At 41.6% G+C, this 18,177-nt stretch overlaps 3 protein-coding genes and 1 long non-coding RNA gene across 9 annotated transcripts; 2 read left to right on the top strand and 2 right to left on the bottom strand.

The window, feature by feature from the left end:
* The first annotated feature begins 1,952 nt into the window (after positions 1–1,952).
* bokb (BCL2 family apoptosis regulator BOK b) lies at positions 1,953–8,093 on the top strand. 6 transcript variants are annotated; one of them, XM_083548152.1, is made up of 6 exons: positions 1,953–2,459; positions 2,585–2,641; positions 2,840–3,033; positions 3,819–3,947; positions 4,994–5,157; positions 7,409–8,093. In XM_083548152.1, the coding sequence occupies exons 1-6, from the start codon at positions 2,401–2,403 to the stop codon at positions 7,526–7,528; spliced, it is 723 nt and encodes a 240-aa protein (XP_083404278.1). In that variant the 5' UTR covers positions 1,953–2,400; the 3' UTR covers positions 7,529–8,093. The 6 variants fall into 6 exon arrangements, with proteins under 6 accessions (XP_083404278.1, XP_083404279.1, XP_083404282.1 ...); XM_083548155.1 differs by having other exon boundaries at positions 2,380–2,459; positions 2,585–2,663; XM_083548153.1 differs by lacking the exon at positions 2,585–2,641.
* A 1,715-nt stretch (positions 8,094–9,808) lies between these two features.
* Positions 9,809–12,152, bottom strand: thap4 (THAP domain containing 4). Its single transcript, XM_083548193.1, has 5 exons — positions 11,984–12,152; positions 10,726–10,882; positions 10,463–10,572; positions 10,086–10,189; positions 9,809–9,983 (listed from the first exon to the last, which is right to left on the bottom strand). The coding sequence occupies exons 1-5, from the start codon at positions 12,006–12,008 to the stop codon at positions 9,867–9,869; spliced, it is 513 nt and encodes a 170-aa protein (XP_083404319.1). The 5' UTR covers positions 12,009–12,152; the 3' UTR covers positions 9,809–9,866.
* Positions 12,153–12,269: 117 nt separating this feature from the next.
* On the top strand, positions 12,270–17,967 carry LOC310730523 (F-box only protein 15). The gene is made up of 11 exons (XM_083549544.1): positions 12,270–12,458; positions 12,609–12,832; positions 13,152–13,385; positions 13,548–13,652; positions 13,740–13,970; positions 14,496–14,690; positions 14,833–14,959; positions 15,043–15,125; positions 16,043–16,188; positions 17,198–17,322; positions 17,480–17,967. The coding sequence occupies exons 1-11, from the start codon at positions 12,426–12,428 to the stop codon at positions 17,738–17,740; spliced, it is 1,764 nt and encodes a 587-aa protein (XP_083405670.1). The 5' UTR covers positions 12,270–12,425; the 3' UTR covers positions 17,741–17,967.
* LOC310729746 lies at positions 15,163–16,036 on the bottom strand. The gene is made up of 3 exons (XR_014534647.1): positions 15,772–16,036; positions 15,380–15,645; positions 15,163–15,301 (listed from the first exon to the last, which is right to left on the bottom strand). It is a non-coding gene; the product is annotated as an uncharacterized lncRNA (long non-coding RNA).
* Positions 17,968–18,177: the final 210 nt, after the last annotated feature.

The raw sequence follows: 18,177 nt of genomic DNA, 5'->3' as shown, positions 1-18,177 counted from the left end.
CACTATATTTTAAAGAGGTGGAATCAAAAGGTTTTGAGACTAGTTTTGTAAGATGCCAACAGATGACAGCACAAGGCTACATGCACAGTCGAAGGGAGCACCGACCTTCATAAGACATCGTCCTGTGTACATCAGGTGCTGTGCAACTGGTGTTATTCTGACCATGTGCGCACCCTGTCACTAAGCTCCTCCTCACACGTGAGTTTCTCACCAGAAACCACACCATCTCACGTCTACACCCACCCTACTCACCAGATTTGGCTCCTGGGGCCTTCGCTTTCTAGAACTTTGCACAAATTCCAAATTTGGTAGTTATCTTCTGGAGCATGACCTGAGGCCAAGCACCAAAATTCATAACACTTCTTTCTTTCTTTTTTTCTTTCTTTCTTTCTTTCTTTCTTTCTTTCTTTCTTTCTTTCTTTCTTTCTTTCTTTCTTTCTTTCTTTCTTTCTTGTGATGCAGTTCATCTCAGAGCAGTTCAGAAGGATTGAGGTGCGGTGACTGGGCAGGTGGTTCCATGATAGATATCACTCCAGACGTCTTTCTGCTCTCTAAATAAGACGTACAGAACTCAGACGTGCGCTTCTGATCATCGTCTTGTTGTACGGTGAAGTCGCTTCTGATGAGCCGCAGTCCAGACGGAACTGTATGGTGTTGAAGTGTGGAACGGGAGTCATGTTGGGTCGGAACCTTCACTGCTCCAAAACAACTCCAAACCATTAATCACCCACCTCCATGTGTGAGTGTGTGGGGGTGAGGGAGTCTGATCACCTCTTCTCTCCTGTTCTCCTTCTCACACAAGTTCTTCTGGTAGAGACACAAACGTGGCTGCGCCATCTTGTGGTCAAGAACGGAAACATCTTTAATTGTATTTGTTGTATTTCTTATATTTTCTGCATTAATTCCTCAAAGCACGTAGCCGCCGATATCAAAAGAAAACATCATATTACGCAATTTCTATTATGTTTAGACAATTAGAACGTTGTTGTTGTTGTACATGCATCATTGTCTGTATATTTTATAAAGATTTATGCATCATAACATATTTTGCCATTAAAATCAGTTTGTTGTTGTTTTCAGTTGTCAGTTTATTTACTGTTTATTTTAATAGATTTGAAGTTTCATACATTTTCCTTTTCCATCACGAGGACTATTAGATCTATTCTACATTTACATGAACATCTGCTTAAAGTTTAATAGAACTTTAATGTAATAACTTTAATATTTTTTAAAACGAAATATTTAATCTTTGATGTTTTTAACCATATTTATTTATTTTTTCACAAATTAATTATTTGTGATTTAATATTAACTGCAGTAACGCCACGTTTAGACCCCTGGTTAAAGGAAGAAAAACAACAACAAGAACAACAACAACAACAATCACCTATTGGATTGATGAGTTCATAAAGACTCCAGGTTTGTGATATCACATTAAATATGATCACCACAGTGTGGTGTAGAAATAAGTATCATTTTGGAAGAGTTTTAATGGAATATTTGTGCTTTTCATTACATTTTTCAATTAAATCTTTATTGGGTTTTTTAACTCCTTTCACAACTTTTTATTTAGATCTTTAAAAGGCTCTCAAAAGTAGACTGAACCTGTGATGAATCCATGAATATGGATTTGGATTGTAATTAATATATACAGATTGCTTTAAAGGCTTCACTGCAAATCCACATGAACAGTTTTACACTCAAGTCTCCATCAGTGAACTGGTTATAACCTCAACTATGTAAGAGTTATAATGAATGGACACTGAGGATGAAGAGGATGAGGATTAGTTTCTTTCTGGGTCTCTAAAGGTTTCAATTTATAGAGACTCAATTATGACACTGAAAAATAAAGAAATCGATAAAGAAATAAATAAATTGATATATAACATTTTTCAGGAACAGAAATAAGACTTGGAGAGGATCTACTACAGGAACAGGACTGATATTTAGTGAGGATCTTCTACAGGAACAGGATGGGCTAAGGACTGAGAGTAAGTAAAGATCTGCTAGTGAAACTGGATTAAGAGTCAAATAACTACAGAAACCGGACTGAGACTTGGAGAAGATCTACAGGAACAGGACAGAAACTCAGATAAGGGTGTCTGCTTAATGCCGTAGGTGAAGAACAGCTTGTACAGGAACAGGATTGAGATTTATTAAGGAGCTACTACATAAACAGGACTGAGACCTGGAAAAGATCTACTACAGGAGCAGGACTGAAACTTGGAGAAGATCTACTACAGAAGCAGGGCTGATACCTGGAAAAGATCTACTACATGAACAGGACTGAGACCTGGAGAAGATCTACTACAAGAGCAGGACTGAGACTGTGATCTCCTGCAGGATAGAGGTTTGGTAATCAGATGCGACCTCAATCCTCTGCGCACAATCAGACCTCACATGGCATTTGGTCTGAGATGCCTGAGAAGACAGAACTCGTGCCTGGAGGAAAATCTCAGGTGTGTAAATAAAGCAGATGTTTCGGTGGAATTTTGTGAAATGATTCCGGATTTTTGTGGCAGTTCGCGAAATAAACGCTGCGTAAAAGTTTTTCTTTTCTGCTCCGAGCGGCTTTTTTTTTAAGGAGCACTTTTTCCAGCGCAGATCTGCTCAACCCCTCAGAGATCCGCACAGCTGAAAGGTAACAGGTGTCCACAAAGAATGTAAGCAAAGATCTTTCCGACCTCAAAACATTTCTGCTGGAGTTTTTCCGCATTAAAACACCGGAGACTATTTGCGGAAATTCGAGCCGCTGTTACGCGTCAAAACAAACCACAGCATGAACTCTGAGATCTGAACCTCCACTCGGAGATTTCTGAAGCTGCTTTTTTTTCTTCAGGTGTTTGGAGGACATGGAGGTGTTTGAGCACATTCCCACGGACAGTGAGTTGGTTTTCCAGGCTAAGATCCTGTGTCGGGAATTCATGTACTCCAGAATAACTCGAGAAGGTCTGAGCTGGTCCTGGGTGCAAGCCGCTTCTCCTGGAGCTCCTGCAGCGCTCACATACTCAGCACTGGTGCTCCTCAAGCTGGGTGAGAAACCTGACCATTTCCAGCCATTTCACATGCAGCTTCATAAGATCATCATGCACGCGGTTAAATTCTAAAATATCGAGGTTAACTTGTGCAGAAAAACCAATCAATTAATCAATTAGTCAACAAATTAATCAAGCACTTAATAAATCAATTAATCAATCAATCGATCGATCAAATACCAAACTTTTAGTGTTTATTGCTGATTAATTCATCAATATATACTAAGTTTTTTTTTCTCCATATTTAAGACAAGACCTTCCTTCCACTTCACTCTGAGGAAACATCTCACAACTTCTGTACGTTAACTGCAACATGTACATTCTGAGTAAAAGTTTGTGGACATTTGACCATAAAAGTCCATGCTTCTTGAACCACTTTTGGTCCCCATTTGCTCTTAAAATGAGCTCCACTCTTCTGGGAAGATGTTTTCTAGATTTAGGGTGGGTGCAGTCAGCCTTCACATTCATCGTGTTCAGTAGGTTTGGAGCTCTATAGCAGGAGATCTTCCACATACTTTCAACTCATGTATAGCAGATCTTCATAGAGCTGGATTTGTGCCAAGTCAGGTGTCCTAATACTTTTGTCCAATAGTATATATGTCTCAGATCTGGTCCATTTACCTTCAGCTGGATGTGGTCCATGTGTTGATTCTATCTGTGGTACATTTGTTGTTTTTTTCAGACTTCACTAAAGAATCATTGTGATCTGAAATGAATTTCACTCCTGCTTCAGCTTCATCGCTTTCCATCATGATCATAAATCTCCTGCGCTTTATTTACCAGGTGACGAACTGGAGAACTTGAGGCCGCACGTCTACAGAAACGTGGCCAAGCAGCTGAACATCTCGGTGGCGATGGAGGCCGTGGTGTCGGACGCTTTCCTTTCTGTAGCTAATGAAATCATCTCCCTCGGTAGGTTACGGATCTTTAATTATTTATCGAAAATGTTTGTCATAATTATGATTCATTCGCTCAACCGTCAAAAGTATTGGGACACCTGATTTTTCCATCCATATGTAGTTGTTCTTCAAACTGTGAGCACAAACTTGGAAACGAAACTGTATCTGAGACGTCTTTGGATGCTGGAGAATGAAATTTTCCATTCACTTGAAATAGGAGATGTTTCAGCATGACAATGCCTCTGTGCACAAATCAGCTCCATGATACTGCTTTCCATGGGATGGAGTGGAAGATCTCCTTCAATAAAGCTCTGATCTTATTGAACACCTTTGGGATGATGTTTCTTCATTTTCCTGACTTTACTAACATCCTAAATGAATCTTCAAACATAAAATTTAACAAAAAGAGGTAAAGTTGAGAAAGTTGAGAATTCTCCCCTGCTGACTATTTCTGGAAGCCCCGTTTCTCGTGTAATTGATTTAATTGTGCCATGATGAAGAATAACGACTTTAACCCTACGTTACGTTGCGTAATTGCTCCAAACTCGCCCTCTTTTAGACGTAATATTCTGGAAATTCCTTTGCGAAACGGCCATATAAGGTCGTGCGGTGTCGCGTCGTATTCCGTCGTTGGCCATTTCTTTCTTAGCTTAAAATAAAAGTCCTTCTCTAAAAGCTCCTGTTCCCTAAACAGTGTTCTGCTCTGTGACCTTGGCAGCATTTTCTAGTTTCTGCCCTCTTCTCACAACCTCAGAACTTCGTCATCTTCTATTTCAGGACACCGAGGCTGGTACTGAGGATATACAGAGATACAGAAACCTGCCAGAAGGATGACTTTGAGTCTAAAACTCAGAATTTATGTTTGTGCACATCTTTATCAGCTAAACATTGTGGAGCGATTGGAGGGCGGATGAGGGATCGAGAAGATCGCAGAAGCTGCTTTCTATCAAAACACTGCAATGAAGTCCTGATCCTGCATTCTACTTAAATTAATAACATCCTGATTGGTTGGTTGATTGATTGGTTGGTTGGTTGATTGGTTGTATGGTCTCCTGCCAGGGATCACATGGGGGAAAGTGGTGGCCGTCTTTGCGGTGGCTGGTGGTCTGGCAGTGGACTGTGTGCGACGGGAGCGTCCAGCTGTAGTGCACACAATAGAGGAGAGTATGGGGGAGTTTGTAAGGAAGAGCCTTGTGCCCTGGCTCAGGAAGAGAGGAGGATGGGTAATTTCTATTTTAATCTTTTAGCATTTAATTTGAGGTCAATTGCAATTCTAGTGTTCATCATTTGCAGAATAATTACAGTAGAATTGACCGAAATAAAGCTACAGCGTTTTGATTATTGTATGCGATCACCATGAATCCCAATAAGAAAGTACAGTAAAGGATTGGGAATAATGGTGGTCTCATTATTCCCAATGGCCAATCACTATACAGCTGCAGCTCAATAAATTAGAATATCATTAAAAAATTGATTTATTTCAGTAATTCAATACAGAAAAGTGCAACTGGTGTATTATAACGATTCATCACACACACTGATATATTTTAAGTCTTTATTTCTTTTCATTTTGATGATTTTGGCTCACAGCTGATTAAAAACCCCAAATTCAGAAAATGAGAATATTGTGAGAAAGTTGAATATTGGAGATTTGTAAAGTCTCACTTTAATCAGCTCATTAACTCCAAACACCGGCTCAGGTTTCCTGAGTCTTTAAATGGTGTTTCAGTCTGGTTCAGGCTCCACAATCATGGGGGAAAAATGCTGACTCGACGGTTGTCCAGAAGACGATGATTGACCCCCTGCACATGGAGGGTGAGACACAGAAGATCATCGCTAAAGAAGCTGCTGTTCACAGACTGCTGGATCCAAGAACATTTAATGAAAAGTTGAATTGAAGGAAAGATTGTGGTATAAAAAGGTGAAACGAAGCCCATTCAAGAACTTGTGGAGATTCACAAAGAGTGGACTGCAGCTGGAGTCAGTGCTTCAGGAGCCTCCACACACAGACGTCTCCATGAGCTACAACTGACGCGTTTCTCGTGTCGAGCAGCTCCTGAACCAGAGACAACGTCAGAGGTGTCTCACCTGGACAAAGGACAAAAAGGACTGGACTGTGGCTCAGTGGGACAAAGTCGTCTTTGTCCCACTGAGCCACAGTCCAGTCCTTTTTGTCCTTTGTCCAGGTGAGACACCTCTGACGTTCAGGAAATGAAAAGTTTGCATTTTATTTGGAAATCAGGGTCCCAGAGTCTGGAAGAAGAAGAGAGAAGCACAGAATCCAAGGTGCTTGAGGTCCAGTGTAAAGTTTGCACAGTCAGTGGTGGTTTGGGGAGTCATGTGATCTGCTGGTGTTGATCCACTGTGTTTTATCAAGTCCATGTTCAGCACAGCCGTTTACCAGGAAGTTTTAGAGCACATCATGCTTCCTTCTGCTGACCAGCTTTATGGAGATGCCGATTTCATTTTCCAGCAGGATCTGGCACTTGCCCACACTGTCAAAAGCACCAGAAGTTGGTTAAATGACCATGATGTTGGTGTGCTTGATTGGAGCAAACTCACCAGACCTGAACCTCATGGAGAATCTCTGGCATATTGTCAAGCGGAACATGAGAAACAAGAGACCAAAAAACGCAGATGAGCTGAAGGCCACTGTCAAAGAAACCTGGGCTTCCACACCACCTCAGCAGTGCCACAGTCTGATCCCCTCCATGCCACAGTCTGATCCCCTCCATGCCACAGTCTGATCCCCTCCATGCCACAGTCTGATCCCCTCCATGCCACAGTCTGATCCCCTCCATGCCACAGACTGATCCCCTCCATGCCACAGACTGATCCCCTCCATGCCACAGTCTGATCCCCTCCATGCCACAGACTGATCCCCTCCATGCCACAGACTGATCTCCTCCATGCCACAGTCTGATCCCCTCCATGCCACAGACTGATCCCCTCCATGCCACAGTCTGATCCCCTCCATGCCACAGACTGATCTCCTCCATGCCACAGACTGATCTCCTCCATGCCACAGACTGATCCCCTTCATGCCACAGACTGATCCCCTCCTTGCCACAGACTGATCCCCTCCATGCCACAGACTGATCCCCTCCATGCCACAGACTGATCCCCTCCATGCCACAGACTGATCCCCTCCATGCCACAGACTGATCCCCTCCATGCCACAGACTGATCCCCTCCATGCCACAGTCTGATCCCCTCCATGCCACGCCGAATTGAGGCAGTAATTAAAGCAAAAGGAGCGCTCCAGAAGACCAACAATTCACTCAAAATGTTTTTTTTTGATTGGTCTTATGAAGTTTTCTAATTTTTGAGATGGTGAATTGGGCTGTTTTTGTTAAATGTTAGCCAAAATCATCAAAATTAAAAGAAATGAACACTTGAAATATATCAGTGTGTGTGATTAATCTATATAATATATATAATGTGTGTGTGTGTGTGTGTATTTTATTTTTTCAGGTCGACATTTCAAAGTGTGTGAGGAAGGTAGAGTCCCGCACTCAGACACACTGGTACTCATCCGTCACACTGACCTGGAGACACGTCGTAAGGATCATCTACATCTACCTGATGAAATAACTGTGAGCACATTTTTACCGCTTTAGTGCTCTAAATGGGCAGACGGTGCTACCCCCTAGTGGCTTAACTGAGTATCACACGTTAACCGCTTAATGCAAGAGATTCAGGGAAAGTATCACAATAAATAAAGATATATTTATATGTATATATAATTCAGTTTTAAAGTCTAAACTCTTTTAATATGGCATCAATTATATATGAGATTACAATGGATTTATAAGCACTTTAAGCCACACCCCTTACCCGACTCAATCTAGTGATCTCGCTTTCGTTCTGCCTTTTTTTTATCAGCTCTTTATAATATTTATTTTTATATTTATATATATTTAACTGAAATGCTCTTGCTCGTGTGTTGGTTTGAATCCAACACTGACTGTTTTATACTGTGTGACATTTGAGTGATGGTTTATCTTTAAGCCTAATTTTTTATTGCATGAATTATTTATTTATTTTAAATTCTGACTTTTTTTTTTTGGTTTGATGTGGAAAATCTTTGCTGCACTTTTGGTTTGGATTTGAGCACGTTTATTAGATGCATGCTACAATAAAGATGTAATAGATATTACTTGCTGTGATCGATTTTGATTGTTCAGATGGAGGAAAGAGAAGTGAAATTTTAATAATATATTCAGATATTTACTTATTATATTTAGAGACACTGTGTAATCAGGGGGGAAGAAGCTACTCTGGCAATACTGGCTCTGACAGAATAATTATCTCTAGTTGAGGACTCAAGGATATGAGGCAGAATTGGGGGGACAACAGCATCCAAACATCTCTGTTCATCAAAACAATTATTATTGATCCCCCAGATCTTCTCCTTTAACAAAAAGTAAATCTACTGACAAAACGCAAGACTAAAGAAATCTATTTTTAATTTTGACTCAGACACAGTCAAAGTGGTCGAGTCCCAAACGCACATTTGAAGGCTGTTCCATAAACTTTCAGACTTTTGAACAAGAAAGTTCTGCCCCCTGGTAAAGGCTTCACTATTGAGGGTACCAACAAACACCCTGCACCTTCTGATCACAAGGAATCAATCAGGGACTTACGTATGATGCAGAAATGTATATTTGTAATATTTATTTCTGTAAAGCTGCTCTGGGACGGGGTCCAGTGTTAAGTGATATAAAATGTTTAACATTTTTTTTTTAAATATATTTATTTATTAAATCACTGTGATCATATGCGAAGAAAAAAGAAGTTAAATGAAGAACATTTTATCTGAAAACAAATGGAACAGATTGGTGATCAGTGATTGGTTATTGGAAGCAAAGGGGGTCAGTGAATGTTGGTTGTTGGGAATAATGGTGCATCGTGATTGGTTGTTGATAATAAATTGAATAATAATTATAAAACACAACGGTTAGCTAGCGCTAATTAATCAATATTTCATTAAAGTGATGTTGGTGTAAAAAAAAAAAAAAAAAAAAAAAAAGTTCACCAAATAATCCAAAAAAAGACTTTTATACAACATTTATATGGAATATGAAGATCATGATATTTTTAATACAAACATTAGGGGATTTTTTTTTCCACTTTTTTTTTTTATTAATACAAAATGAAGTCGGTGTAAAAAATATATTTTTAAAATAATCACCAACCCTGTAAGTGGAATATTTCCCTTTTTTGTCAGTTTGCTCGATTTGTTTGTGTAGTGAACAAAAACAGTGTCGGCTGGGGTCACGTTAATCAGGCCGTGTTAAACGTGAGATGTAAAGATGCTTAGTTTTAACTTTGTCATCACTTGTGTTGTATTAAAATAAACATTAGACAAATAAATCTTGCGAAACATTTGATTGGTTTTTATTAGACATCATGACGCTGTAAACATGAAGATCAGTAGCATGTTTACATTTATATTCTAATCTACAGTATCTTCTTATTATATTTAAGACCCATTAGCATTTTAGTGTTTCAGATTAAACCCGTATTTATGAATAAAAATAAAAAAGGATCAGAATATAAATGAAAGTATTGATTTTTAATCCACAAACTTTTTTGCTTCTTTTCTGTTCAAGTGAATCATTTTATATTAATCAAATAAACTTCATATTTTTGAACTGGTTTGTGGCAGATTTGTACAGAATCCCAAACGCTTCTCTCTCTCTTTATCTCTCTTTCTCTCTCTCTCTCTCTCTCTTCATCTCTCTCTCTCTCTCTCCATCTCTCTCATGTTTAGCGTATTAAATCGATTCAAACGTCCTAATAATGACCCTAAACACCACATTTCCCCAAATATGCTAAGCCTAAATTTATGCTAATGAGTGACAAAGTGCATTGTCGCTTTTTAGTGAGTTGAGGGTGTGTGTGTGTGTGTGTGTGTGTGTGTGTGGCATTAGGAAGTTCGGCGGTAGGTGATGTGTAAGTGCTTGGTCAGAGGCTGGTTCTCCAGCGCCATGAACACCTTCTGCTCCAGTCTCCCGTCTGATCTGAGATGGAGGACCCTGGAGATCTGATCAAACATTGAGGGGGGGAAGGAAATGTTGAAAAAAAGAAAATCTGGGTGAAAAGTTTAGAGTTAGAACCCCGTCCACCAGAACATCATGAGACGGACCTGCTGGACGTGCGGCTTTTTGGCGAAAGACGTCCTGGCTAAAGCTCGACTTTGCAGAGTGAGTTTCTGTCCGTCCAGCTCACCTTCCTCAATCTCTACGAGTCCTGTAGAACGAACACACACACGGCTCGATAGTTCTGCAGCTCAGGCTAGCATGGGACTTTACACACAATGGACCAAAAGAGTGGATCTGAAACACAGCTTGTAGTTCCTGACGTGGCCACTAGGGGTTTACAAATCGAGATAAACAAACAATCTCCCATTTTATTGAATGAATTACAAACATGGAAGAAGTGGCCTTTATTTCTAAATCAAATAAGATTGATGACAGATGTCTACAGACTTTTAGCCATACGGTATAAAGTATAAATCTAAACCTGAGTTCTGAGCGATAATGAAGGCAACGTTGTTGGTCCCCGGTTGAATCCGGATGAATCCGCTCTCTCTGTGCAGCGGCTTATTGGTCTCGGCATGGAAAGCGTTAAACCTAAGAAAACACACGTTTTATACCGAGACGCTGTCGTATCGGGATCTAGATTCTGATTGGTCGGAAATGTTTTTGTGAATAAATACCGTATTGTTTCTATAGTAACTTTATCAAGTGACTCGTGTTATTTGTGAAATCTGTGGAATAGTTTACGTGATGTTGATGACCGGTTGTCCCACATGAGTGAAATGCAGCGTCTCGTTGTAGAGGAATGGTGAGATGGTGGGAAAGGAGCCTTGGCCGGGCTCCTCAGATTCCCACGTCCCCAGGAGCCAGTCCAGCGGGCGCATGGCCGGGTTCAAGTCCACCGCTGCAGGTCACAAAAACTCATTAAAAAGTGTTTGGCTTTGATAAATACTGCTGAAAATCAGTCATCAGCATCAGTACTACATCCAACAAACATGAACTACCTCCAACATGAACTACCTCCACCATGAACTACCTCAGGACTCGTTTCAAGATAAATAATAGAACAAGTGACAATTATTACTATTGTTCTTAACAAATAATCACCCAACCCCCAATCCCCAACCACTCGCCACATAGTCTGATAGTCCATGGAGACTCCTGTCTGATCTCGTCCTTCAACCTGTCCATCACCACTGCAAACAGGAAAGGGCTCAGGGCCGATCCTTGATGCAGTCCAACCTCCACCTTGAACCAGTCTGTCGTTTCTACTGCACACTTCACTGCTGTCACACTGTCCTCATACATGTCCTGCACCACCCTCACATACTTCTCTGACACACCAGACTTCCTCATACAATACCACAACTCCTCTCTCCACCCTGTCGTACGCTTTCTCTAAATCCACAAACACAATGCAGCTCCTTCTGTCCTTCTCTATACTTCTCCATCAACATCCTCAAAGCAAATGATGTGTCTGTGGTGCTCTTCCTCAACATGAAACCATACTGTTGCTCACAGATGGTCACCTCTTCTCTCAGCCTGGCTTCCACTACTCTTTCCCATAACTTCATGGTGTGACTGATCAACTTAATTCCCCTGTAGTTACTGCAGGTCTGCACATCTCCCTTATGCTTAAAGATTGGTACCAGCACACTCCTTCTCCATTCCTCAGGCATCTTCTCACCTTCCAGAATCTTATTAAACAATCTGGTTAAAAACTCCACTGCATCTCTCCTAAACATCTCCATGCTTCATCTGGTATAGGTCCAAATTCCAAAACATTACACACAAGTGCACTTTATAGGGCATGAAATAGTGCACTACACCACACTGCATTTGGAACACAGCCTCTGCCCTTGTTCGCGACAGTTTCTTTGAAAAATATAATTTTATATTTTTGGCATTAATTTACGATGAATTTCGCTTCATGAATATTCAGAACTTACAATGTGTAAAGTAAAAAAAAAAAAAAAAAAAGATTAGAAAACCCGGAAATGCTCACCGGTTTGACTCACTGCATCCGACATTCTGATCCAATTTCACAAAGTTTGATTAAAATCCGACCAAACGACTCGATTTATAAATCTAAAATAAAAATAAGTAAAATAAACCGCCTTCGTGATTAATGGTTCAGCTAACAAGCTACCTCGCAACATATCCCGGAAGTTCACGCCCACTTTCGCGCGTGGAACTCTGGGAAACGTAGTCACCACGATTATCATGACGCAAGACTGAATCGCATGAAAGAAGCCAAACATTAAATGTATTTTTAAATGGCTGAACAATATGTTAAAAAATAATGTTTTTCGTTCACGGTATTGCGCATAAACAGCCTGAATCCTGTATTTATATTTATATAATAACCAAAATTAACCCACTTCGTGATTTCTGCAGTTTGTTTTAATTAAACGGATCAATACGGATCATTCCATTGCAGTGTAAGAATGAGGGGGACCCGGAAGTGCTGGGGGAAGAGTGTAAATAATGTATTTAACGTTATAGAGATAATCCGTTATGAAAGAAAAAATAGTTTGATTACATTGTATTTAGTAAAAAATTTAATTTGGATTATTGTTAACGGGTTTCTGTGTTTTTTTGTGACATTTATTAATGAACACCCCTCATAGACGAGCACATGGAGGTGTCGTCATCGAGGTGACGGAGGATCGCCCAGAGCTTCATTAGGACCACAGGTGTTTTCCTCAATGGCCACCGGACGTGGGCAGTTCCTGCTGAGTCTGAGGCAGGGGTTTGAGAGAATTCAGCCAGGTAGACATGGAGAAATCTCAGGAGGAAGCAGAAAGAAAAGTCCTACACGTGAGGGCAACAGCAGTAGGAGAAGAAGGAGGAGGTAGCCATCTCAAGCTCCAGAGTGGTTTTACCTGGCTTTCACCTCACTTAGAGCTTCACTCTTGGAAGCATTTGCACTGATTCAGGGTTTGTTTCTCAGGTTTTAGTGTTGAGGCAGAACCACTGATAGGTCCAGATAGACGTTCTTCTTTTGGGGGGGTATTTAGTTGGGGGTTGTTTGGCTTTGTGGGGCAATTTTGGTTCAGGGACTCTTTTTTTTTTTCCTTGTTATTTATTTATTTATTTATTTATTTATTTATTTATTTATTTATGTATGTATGTATGTATGTATGTATGTATGTATTTATTTATTTTAACAGGTCTAATGATGAGAGAACCAAATCACCTCCCCTTCGAGTAGAATGCTGCCCCTCCCAGTCCATGTCCCACCCCTCCCAGTCTCACCCCTCTCAGTCCATGTCCCACCCCTCCCAGTATAGGTCCCACCCCGTCTGGTTCCACCCCTCCCAGTATAGGTCCCACCCAGCCCGGTCCCACCCCTCCCAGTCCGAGTCCCAGGCCGGGTCCCATGCTTTCCATAATTCATTTCAGAGGTAAAACAGTGAGCTGACGCCGATGATTGATATAATTATATATATATATATATATATATATATATATATATATATATATATATATATATATATATATATATATATATTTTTTTTTTACATGTAACAGATAACTGAACTGCCAAATCTTTCTTTCTTCACCAGATTGCCTCCTGAGATCATCCTAAAGATCTTCTCTTACTTGGACGCAGCGTCTCTGTTCAGTGTTGGCTTTGTGAGCCGTCAGTTTCACGACCTGGCGAATGACAAGTACTGGGTTTTTTAATTAAAGTGTTTTATTATTTCGGAGGCTGAAGAACGAGTAAAAGTTGAGATCCTGCTCTGTGTGTCCTGCAGCGTGATATGGTACGAGTTATACACGTGTGAGATGAGCAGGAAGAAGCAGAAGCCGAGGCTGTGCGAGACCCCCGACTCTGAGAGCCCCGCGGTGCAGGACGTCCCGGCGGCCGTGTGGAAGAAGCTGCTGTTCAGCGAAATGGGCTGGCATAGGGACACGGTGTGGAAGAAGGATCTGAGACACGTGAACCTGAACACGGGGATGCCGGAGCACACGAAACAGGTCCTCAGGTCAGATCTGGTTCTTGTGTTCTTCTGGAGATGTTTCTTGAACATTAGATGTAATGTGGGAACATTATGGATCATGAAGGGGACAGAGGGAGACAAAATGATTCTTTAATTTTATATTTCTGGGTGAAAAGGGTCACGCAGCTGCTAAAAATCACCCTAATCACCTTAAATATCACCTTGAAAGGGGCGGAGCCACCGTCAATTGGCTAAACCCATTCGTAATTAGGGTAAATCCATGTATATACACATATTCACACATCTTCATATATTTCATATAGTTTATACTTTTTTTTTTATAATTTATCAACCTTTATTGATAAAGACCACGCCTCCTTTATATCTGGTGATCACACACAGACCACGCCTCCTTTATATCTGGTGATCACACACAGACCACGCCTCCTTTATTATCTGGTGATCACACACAGGCCACACCTCTTTTATTATATCTGGTGCTAACACACACAGGCCACGCCTCCTTTTAGAAAAAAAGGGTGTGTTTATGAAAGTTGGCCTTTCCTGCAGGAGTCTGAATGTGGTCTGGGAGATCACACTGACCCTGAAAGGAGGGAGACGGTGCGTGTACAAGCGATCTCATGCCTTTTTCTCGGACTCGTCCGTCAGCGTGTGCTGGAGCCACGGCACGTGGCCGAAAATTCACCGCGTCTACAGCGTGGAGCTTTACGGAGTCCTGGATTCCTCCACAACTGTATTATCCAAGTGAGCTAACCTCTTCACCCACAAGTATTACAAATCTAATACATAATAAAACCATAAGCAGCTGGACACTGAACGTGTGTGTGTGTGTGTGTGTGTGTGTGTGTGTGTGTGTGTGTGTGTGTGTGTGTGGCACGCGGTCCAGGCCACAGTGGCGCTCTCTGGTTAGTAAAACGCTGCTGAGCAGGACTGAGAAGTGGAGGTGTATTGGGACAGACAGTCTGGTGAAGCTGATGCAGTTTGATGAAGGGATCACTGTGGGAATATGGAGAGTACGGTCACGTTTCCACTTTACTATAAAAAGCTCAACTCTGTGCTCTGTGTGTTTATTGTGTGTGTTTGTGCTCGTCTTTAGGGTACGTGGGTCATCGCCTTCATCATGGCTACCTTACACTTCCACAGACTGGTGGAGAGGAGTGTTCTCGGGTCTCTGTTCTGGTATGCTGGTTGTATTTTTCTTTTAAGACCCGCACACAGGCCACGCCTCCTTTACTATCCCAGGGGTGGTGCATGTAAGCTATGCCCACTGTACTGTACCTGGAACTAACACACTTAGACCACGTCTTCATTACACTTGGTACTGACACATAGAAGCCACGCCTCCTTTACTATACCTGGGACTTACAAAGGCCATGCCTCCTTTACTATACTTTGGACTGATGCACAAAAAGGCCACACCTTCTTTACTATACCTGGTCTTAACAGACAAAATGGCCACACCTCCAAAATTATTTCTGAATCCACGCTTCCTCCATCGCACCTGATACTGACACACAGAAGCCACACCGTCTTTACTATATCGGGGGTGGTGCATGTAAGCCACGCCCACTCTACTGTACCTAGAACTAACACACTTAGACCACGTCTTCATTATACCTGATACTGACACACAGAAGCCACGCCCTCTTTACTATAACTGGTACTTGCCCACACAGAAGCCACACCCTCTTTACTATAACTGGTACTGACCCACACAGAAGCCACGCCCTCTTTACTATAACTGGTACTGACCCACACAGAAGCCACGCCCTTTTTACTATAACTGGAACTGACCCACACTAAAGCGACTCCTGCTTTACTAAACCTGAGACTGTTACACAGAGGCCACACCCCTTTTGCTATACCTGGGATTTATACACAAAGGCCACACCCCCTTTGCTATACCTAGGCTTGACTCACATAAAGGCCACGCCTTTCTTATTATATCCGGCGCTGACACAGAAGCCACGCCTCTTTTACTATGACTGACCTCTAAGCCACACCCTTTTCACTATAAAATATTTCTTATTTTCTTTCATAATTGTTTTTTTTTTTTTTACCCCAAACACACGCCCACACGTCGATGCCCACACCAGCCCCTACAGAGCAGAGGAGATCAGCCCTCTGCACCCTGAGGTTCCCCAAGGTTCCGGAGTTCATGGTTACACGGTGCTCGTGCTGCTTCACAACTCAGTGAGACGCATCATGCGGTGTCGTTTCTCACCAGTGCTCTGCACCAAAGGTAACATCTCTCCACGCACTGCTCATGCAGTTAGACAAATCATTTTTTGCACACTTTTGCACTAGGGGCAGTGCAAAAGTTTGCGCACCCCAATGATGGAATCAAGAAGGAACAAGAAAAGTAATTGAAAGCAAGATATTTTACTGTCCTCAAAAGGATATTTAGTGTCTACATTGTTTTCTATTTTTGTGTTTAGAAACGATGGGGATGCTCATTTAATGTGGCTTTCCTAAATAGCCTCTTTAAACCCCGCCCCCTTTTTGCTAACCAATCATCTAATTTAATTGATTAAATAAATGAATAATTAAACATACAAATAAAAAAAAAACAAAATGATTAAATAATTGGTTTAATTCAGTAAATCAATGATTTAAAATCATTTAATTTCAATCAACCAATTACTTAACCACTTAACCAATTAGCCAGTTAATTAATGATCTCATCGTTAGGGGTTCAGTCAACTTCATTCTCCGCTGTTTCACCTTCACAATAACCTGAAGACCTTTAAACACACTTTGGCCCAAAGTATTGTTTCACCTGACTTTTCCACCCATATGTGCTTTTTCTCTAAACTGTTTCTACATATTTGGAGAGACACAATTTGTATCGGATGCAGTAGCAGGAGGTTTTTCCTCCACTTGAACTAGGAGACCTAAACCTGTTCCAGCACGACGATGCCCCTGTGCACAAAGCCAGCTCCATAAACATCTGCTTTCCATGGGTTGGAAGATGTGGAAGATCTCCTGCTATAGAGCTCCAATCCTATTGAACCACTGACTTTACTAACTGACTTTACTAACACCCTTGTGGCTGCATGAATCTCAGACCGATCTCTACAAGCTGAATCTAGTGGAACATCTGCCCAGAAGAGTGGAGGTTACTAGAACATGGACTAAATTTGCACAGAAGCTTATGCCCAGGTGTCCACAAACTTTTGGAGATGCTATATATGGAGTATAAAAATCTCTGAAGGTGTATTTTAACCCCAACTTTATTTCGGCCCCATCAGATGAGTTCTGTAGTGGATACGTGCAGCTCCGCCCTCTTAACGCCGGCATGTCTGAGAAACACACTGCGGTCTCGGGAAAGATCAGCTTCCCCTGGAGGGCCGGAGAGCTGCATGGAGACGTCAAGGTAACCAAATAAATATCTCCATCGTATATCGTCTCCCAGGTGCCCTGACTTCTTCTAAATATCGTACAACCTCTACTTCCACTTTATTGCCTGTAAAGCCGCTTTGTGTTTGGAGTAACGCCGTATCTAAAACACGTTCTGATCACGTGCTTTGCAGAACTGCTGCATGATGACGGTGTCGGTGCTGGACTCGTCTCAGAGGCCGGTGTGGTGCATCAGCTCGTCCTCCACCCTCCTGCTCAATCGCTCCCGCGTGCTGAACAAAACCTACGACGGCGAGCAGTTCGCCCTGAGGTACCGCGACTCCGATGGGAAGCTGAACATGACCCTGGTCTGTATGCAGGACCTGCAGCTGTACTTCCTAATCGGCCTTCACATCTGGATCCGTGTGGAGAAAGTAAACGCGCTTCTCCATTAAGGAGATTTAGATTTGTGTATATAAACAAACATTGGTTTATTCTTGTTGGATTTATTTCCGAGGTCGTACCCAGCCGGGTTCCAGGGTTTCGTTTCGCATCTGAAGTGTTTTTATTTCTTCAAAGTTCATTTCCTACGTGGTGTGTTTTTTTTTTTCCCAGTCTCACAGCTGGATGGAAGGTTTGTCTTGTGTTACGAGTTGAATAAAGTGAGACAGTGAACACGTGACTCGTAGATGATCCTGTAGATCACAAAACCAAGTGGAGGAGCTGCACAGTACAATCCTTCGTTTATGTTAGAATTTCGTGTAATACGCAAAAGCAGGCCGTGAAATTTCAGTGTCATTTGCGTACCGGAGAAAGGGGCGGAGCCTAGGTTACCTTTAATCCGCACGGCGTCAGCGTTAAAATAAATTTGCGTTAATTTATCGCGTTGATT

Source organism: Silurus aristotelis, assembly GCF_946808225.1.
Source record: "Silurus aristotelis genome assembly, chromosome: 8".
NCBI classification, from domain to species: Eukaryota; Metazoa; Chordata; class Actinopteri; order Siluriformes; family Siluridae; genus Silurus; species Silurus aristotelis.
This window is presented reverse-complemented; position numbering and strand designations above follow the sequence as displayed.

What these genes read in the sequence shown, in the direction of transcription:
- LOC310730523 (XM_083549544.1), top strand. Translation starts at nt 12,426, where the DNA reads ATGAGGGGGACCCGGAAGTGCTGGGGGAAGAGT. An exon ending in TTCCATAATTCATTTCAGAG is followed by an intron (nt 13,386 to 13,547) that starts GTAAAACAGTGA and finishes TTTCTTCACCAG; the next exon opens with ATTGCCTCCTGAGATCATCC. An exon ending in CACACGAAACAGGTCCTCAG is followed by an intron (nt 13,971 to 14,495) that starts GTCAGATCTGGT and finishes CCTTTCCTGCAG; the next exon opens with GAGTCTGAATGTGGTCTGGG.
- thap4 (XM_083548193.1), bottom strand. Translation starts at nt 12,008, where the DNA reads ATGTCGGATGCAGTGAGTCAAACCG. An exon ending in GGATGCAGTGAGTCAAACCG is followed by an intron (nt 10,883 to 11,983) that starts GTGAGCATTTCC and finishes TGTGACCTGCAG; the next exon opens with CGGTGGACTTGAACCCGGCC. An exon ending in CAACCGGTCATCAACATCAC is followed by an intron (nt 10,573 to 10,725) that starts GTAAACTATTCC and finishes GTGTTTTCTTAG; the next exon opens with GTTTAACGCTTTCCATGCCG.
- bokb (XM_083548152.1), top strand. Translation starts at nt 2,401, where the DNA reads ATGGCATTTGGTCTGAGATGCCTGAGAAGACAGAACTCGTGCCTGGAG. An exon ending in ACTGGTGCTCCTCAAGCTGG is followed by an intron (nt 3,034 to 3,818) that starts GTGAGAAACCTG and finishes TTTATTTACCAG; the next exon opens with GTGACGAACTGGAGAACTTG. An exon ending in TCAGGAAGAGAGGAGGATGG is followed by an intron (nt 5,158 to 7,408) that starts GTAATTTCTATT and finishes TTATTTTTTCAG; the next exon opens with GTCGACATTTCAAAGTGTGT.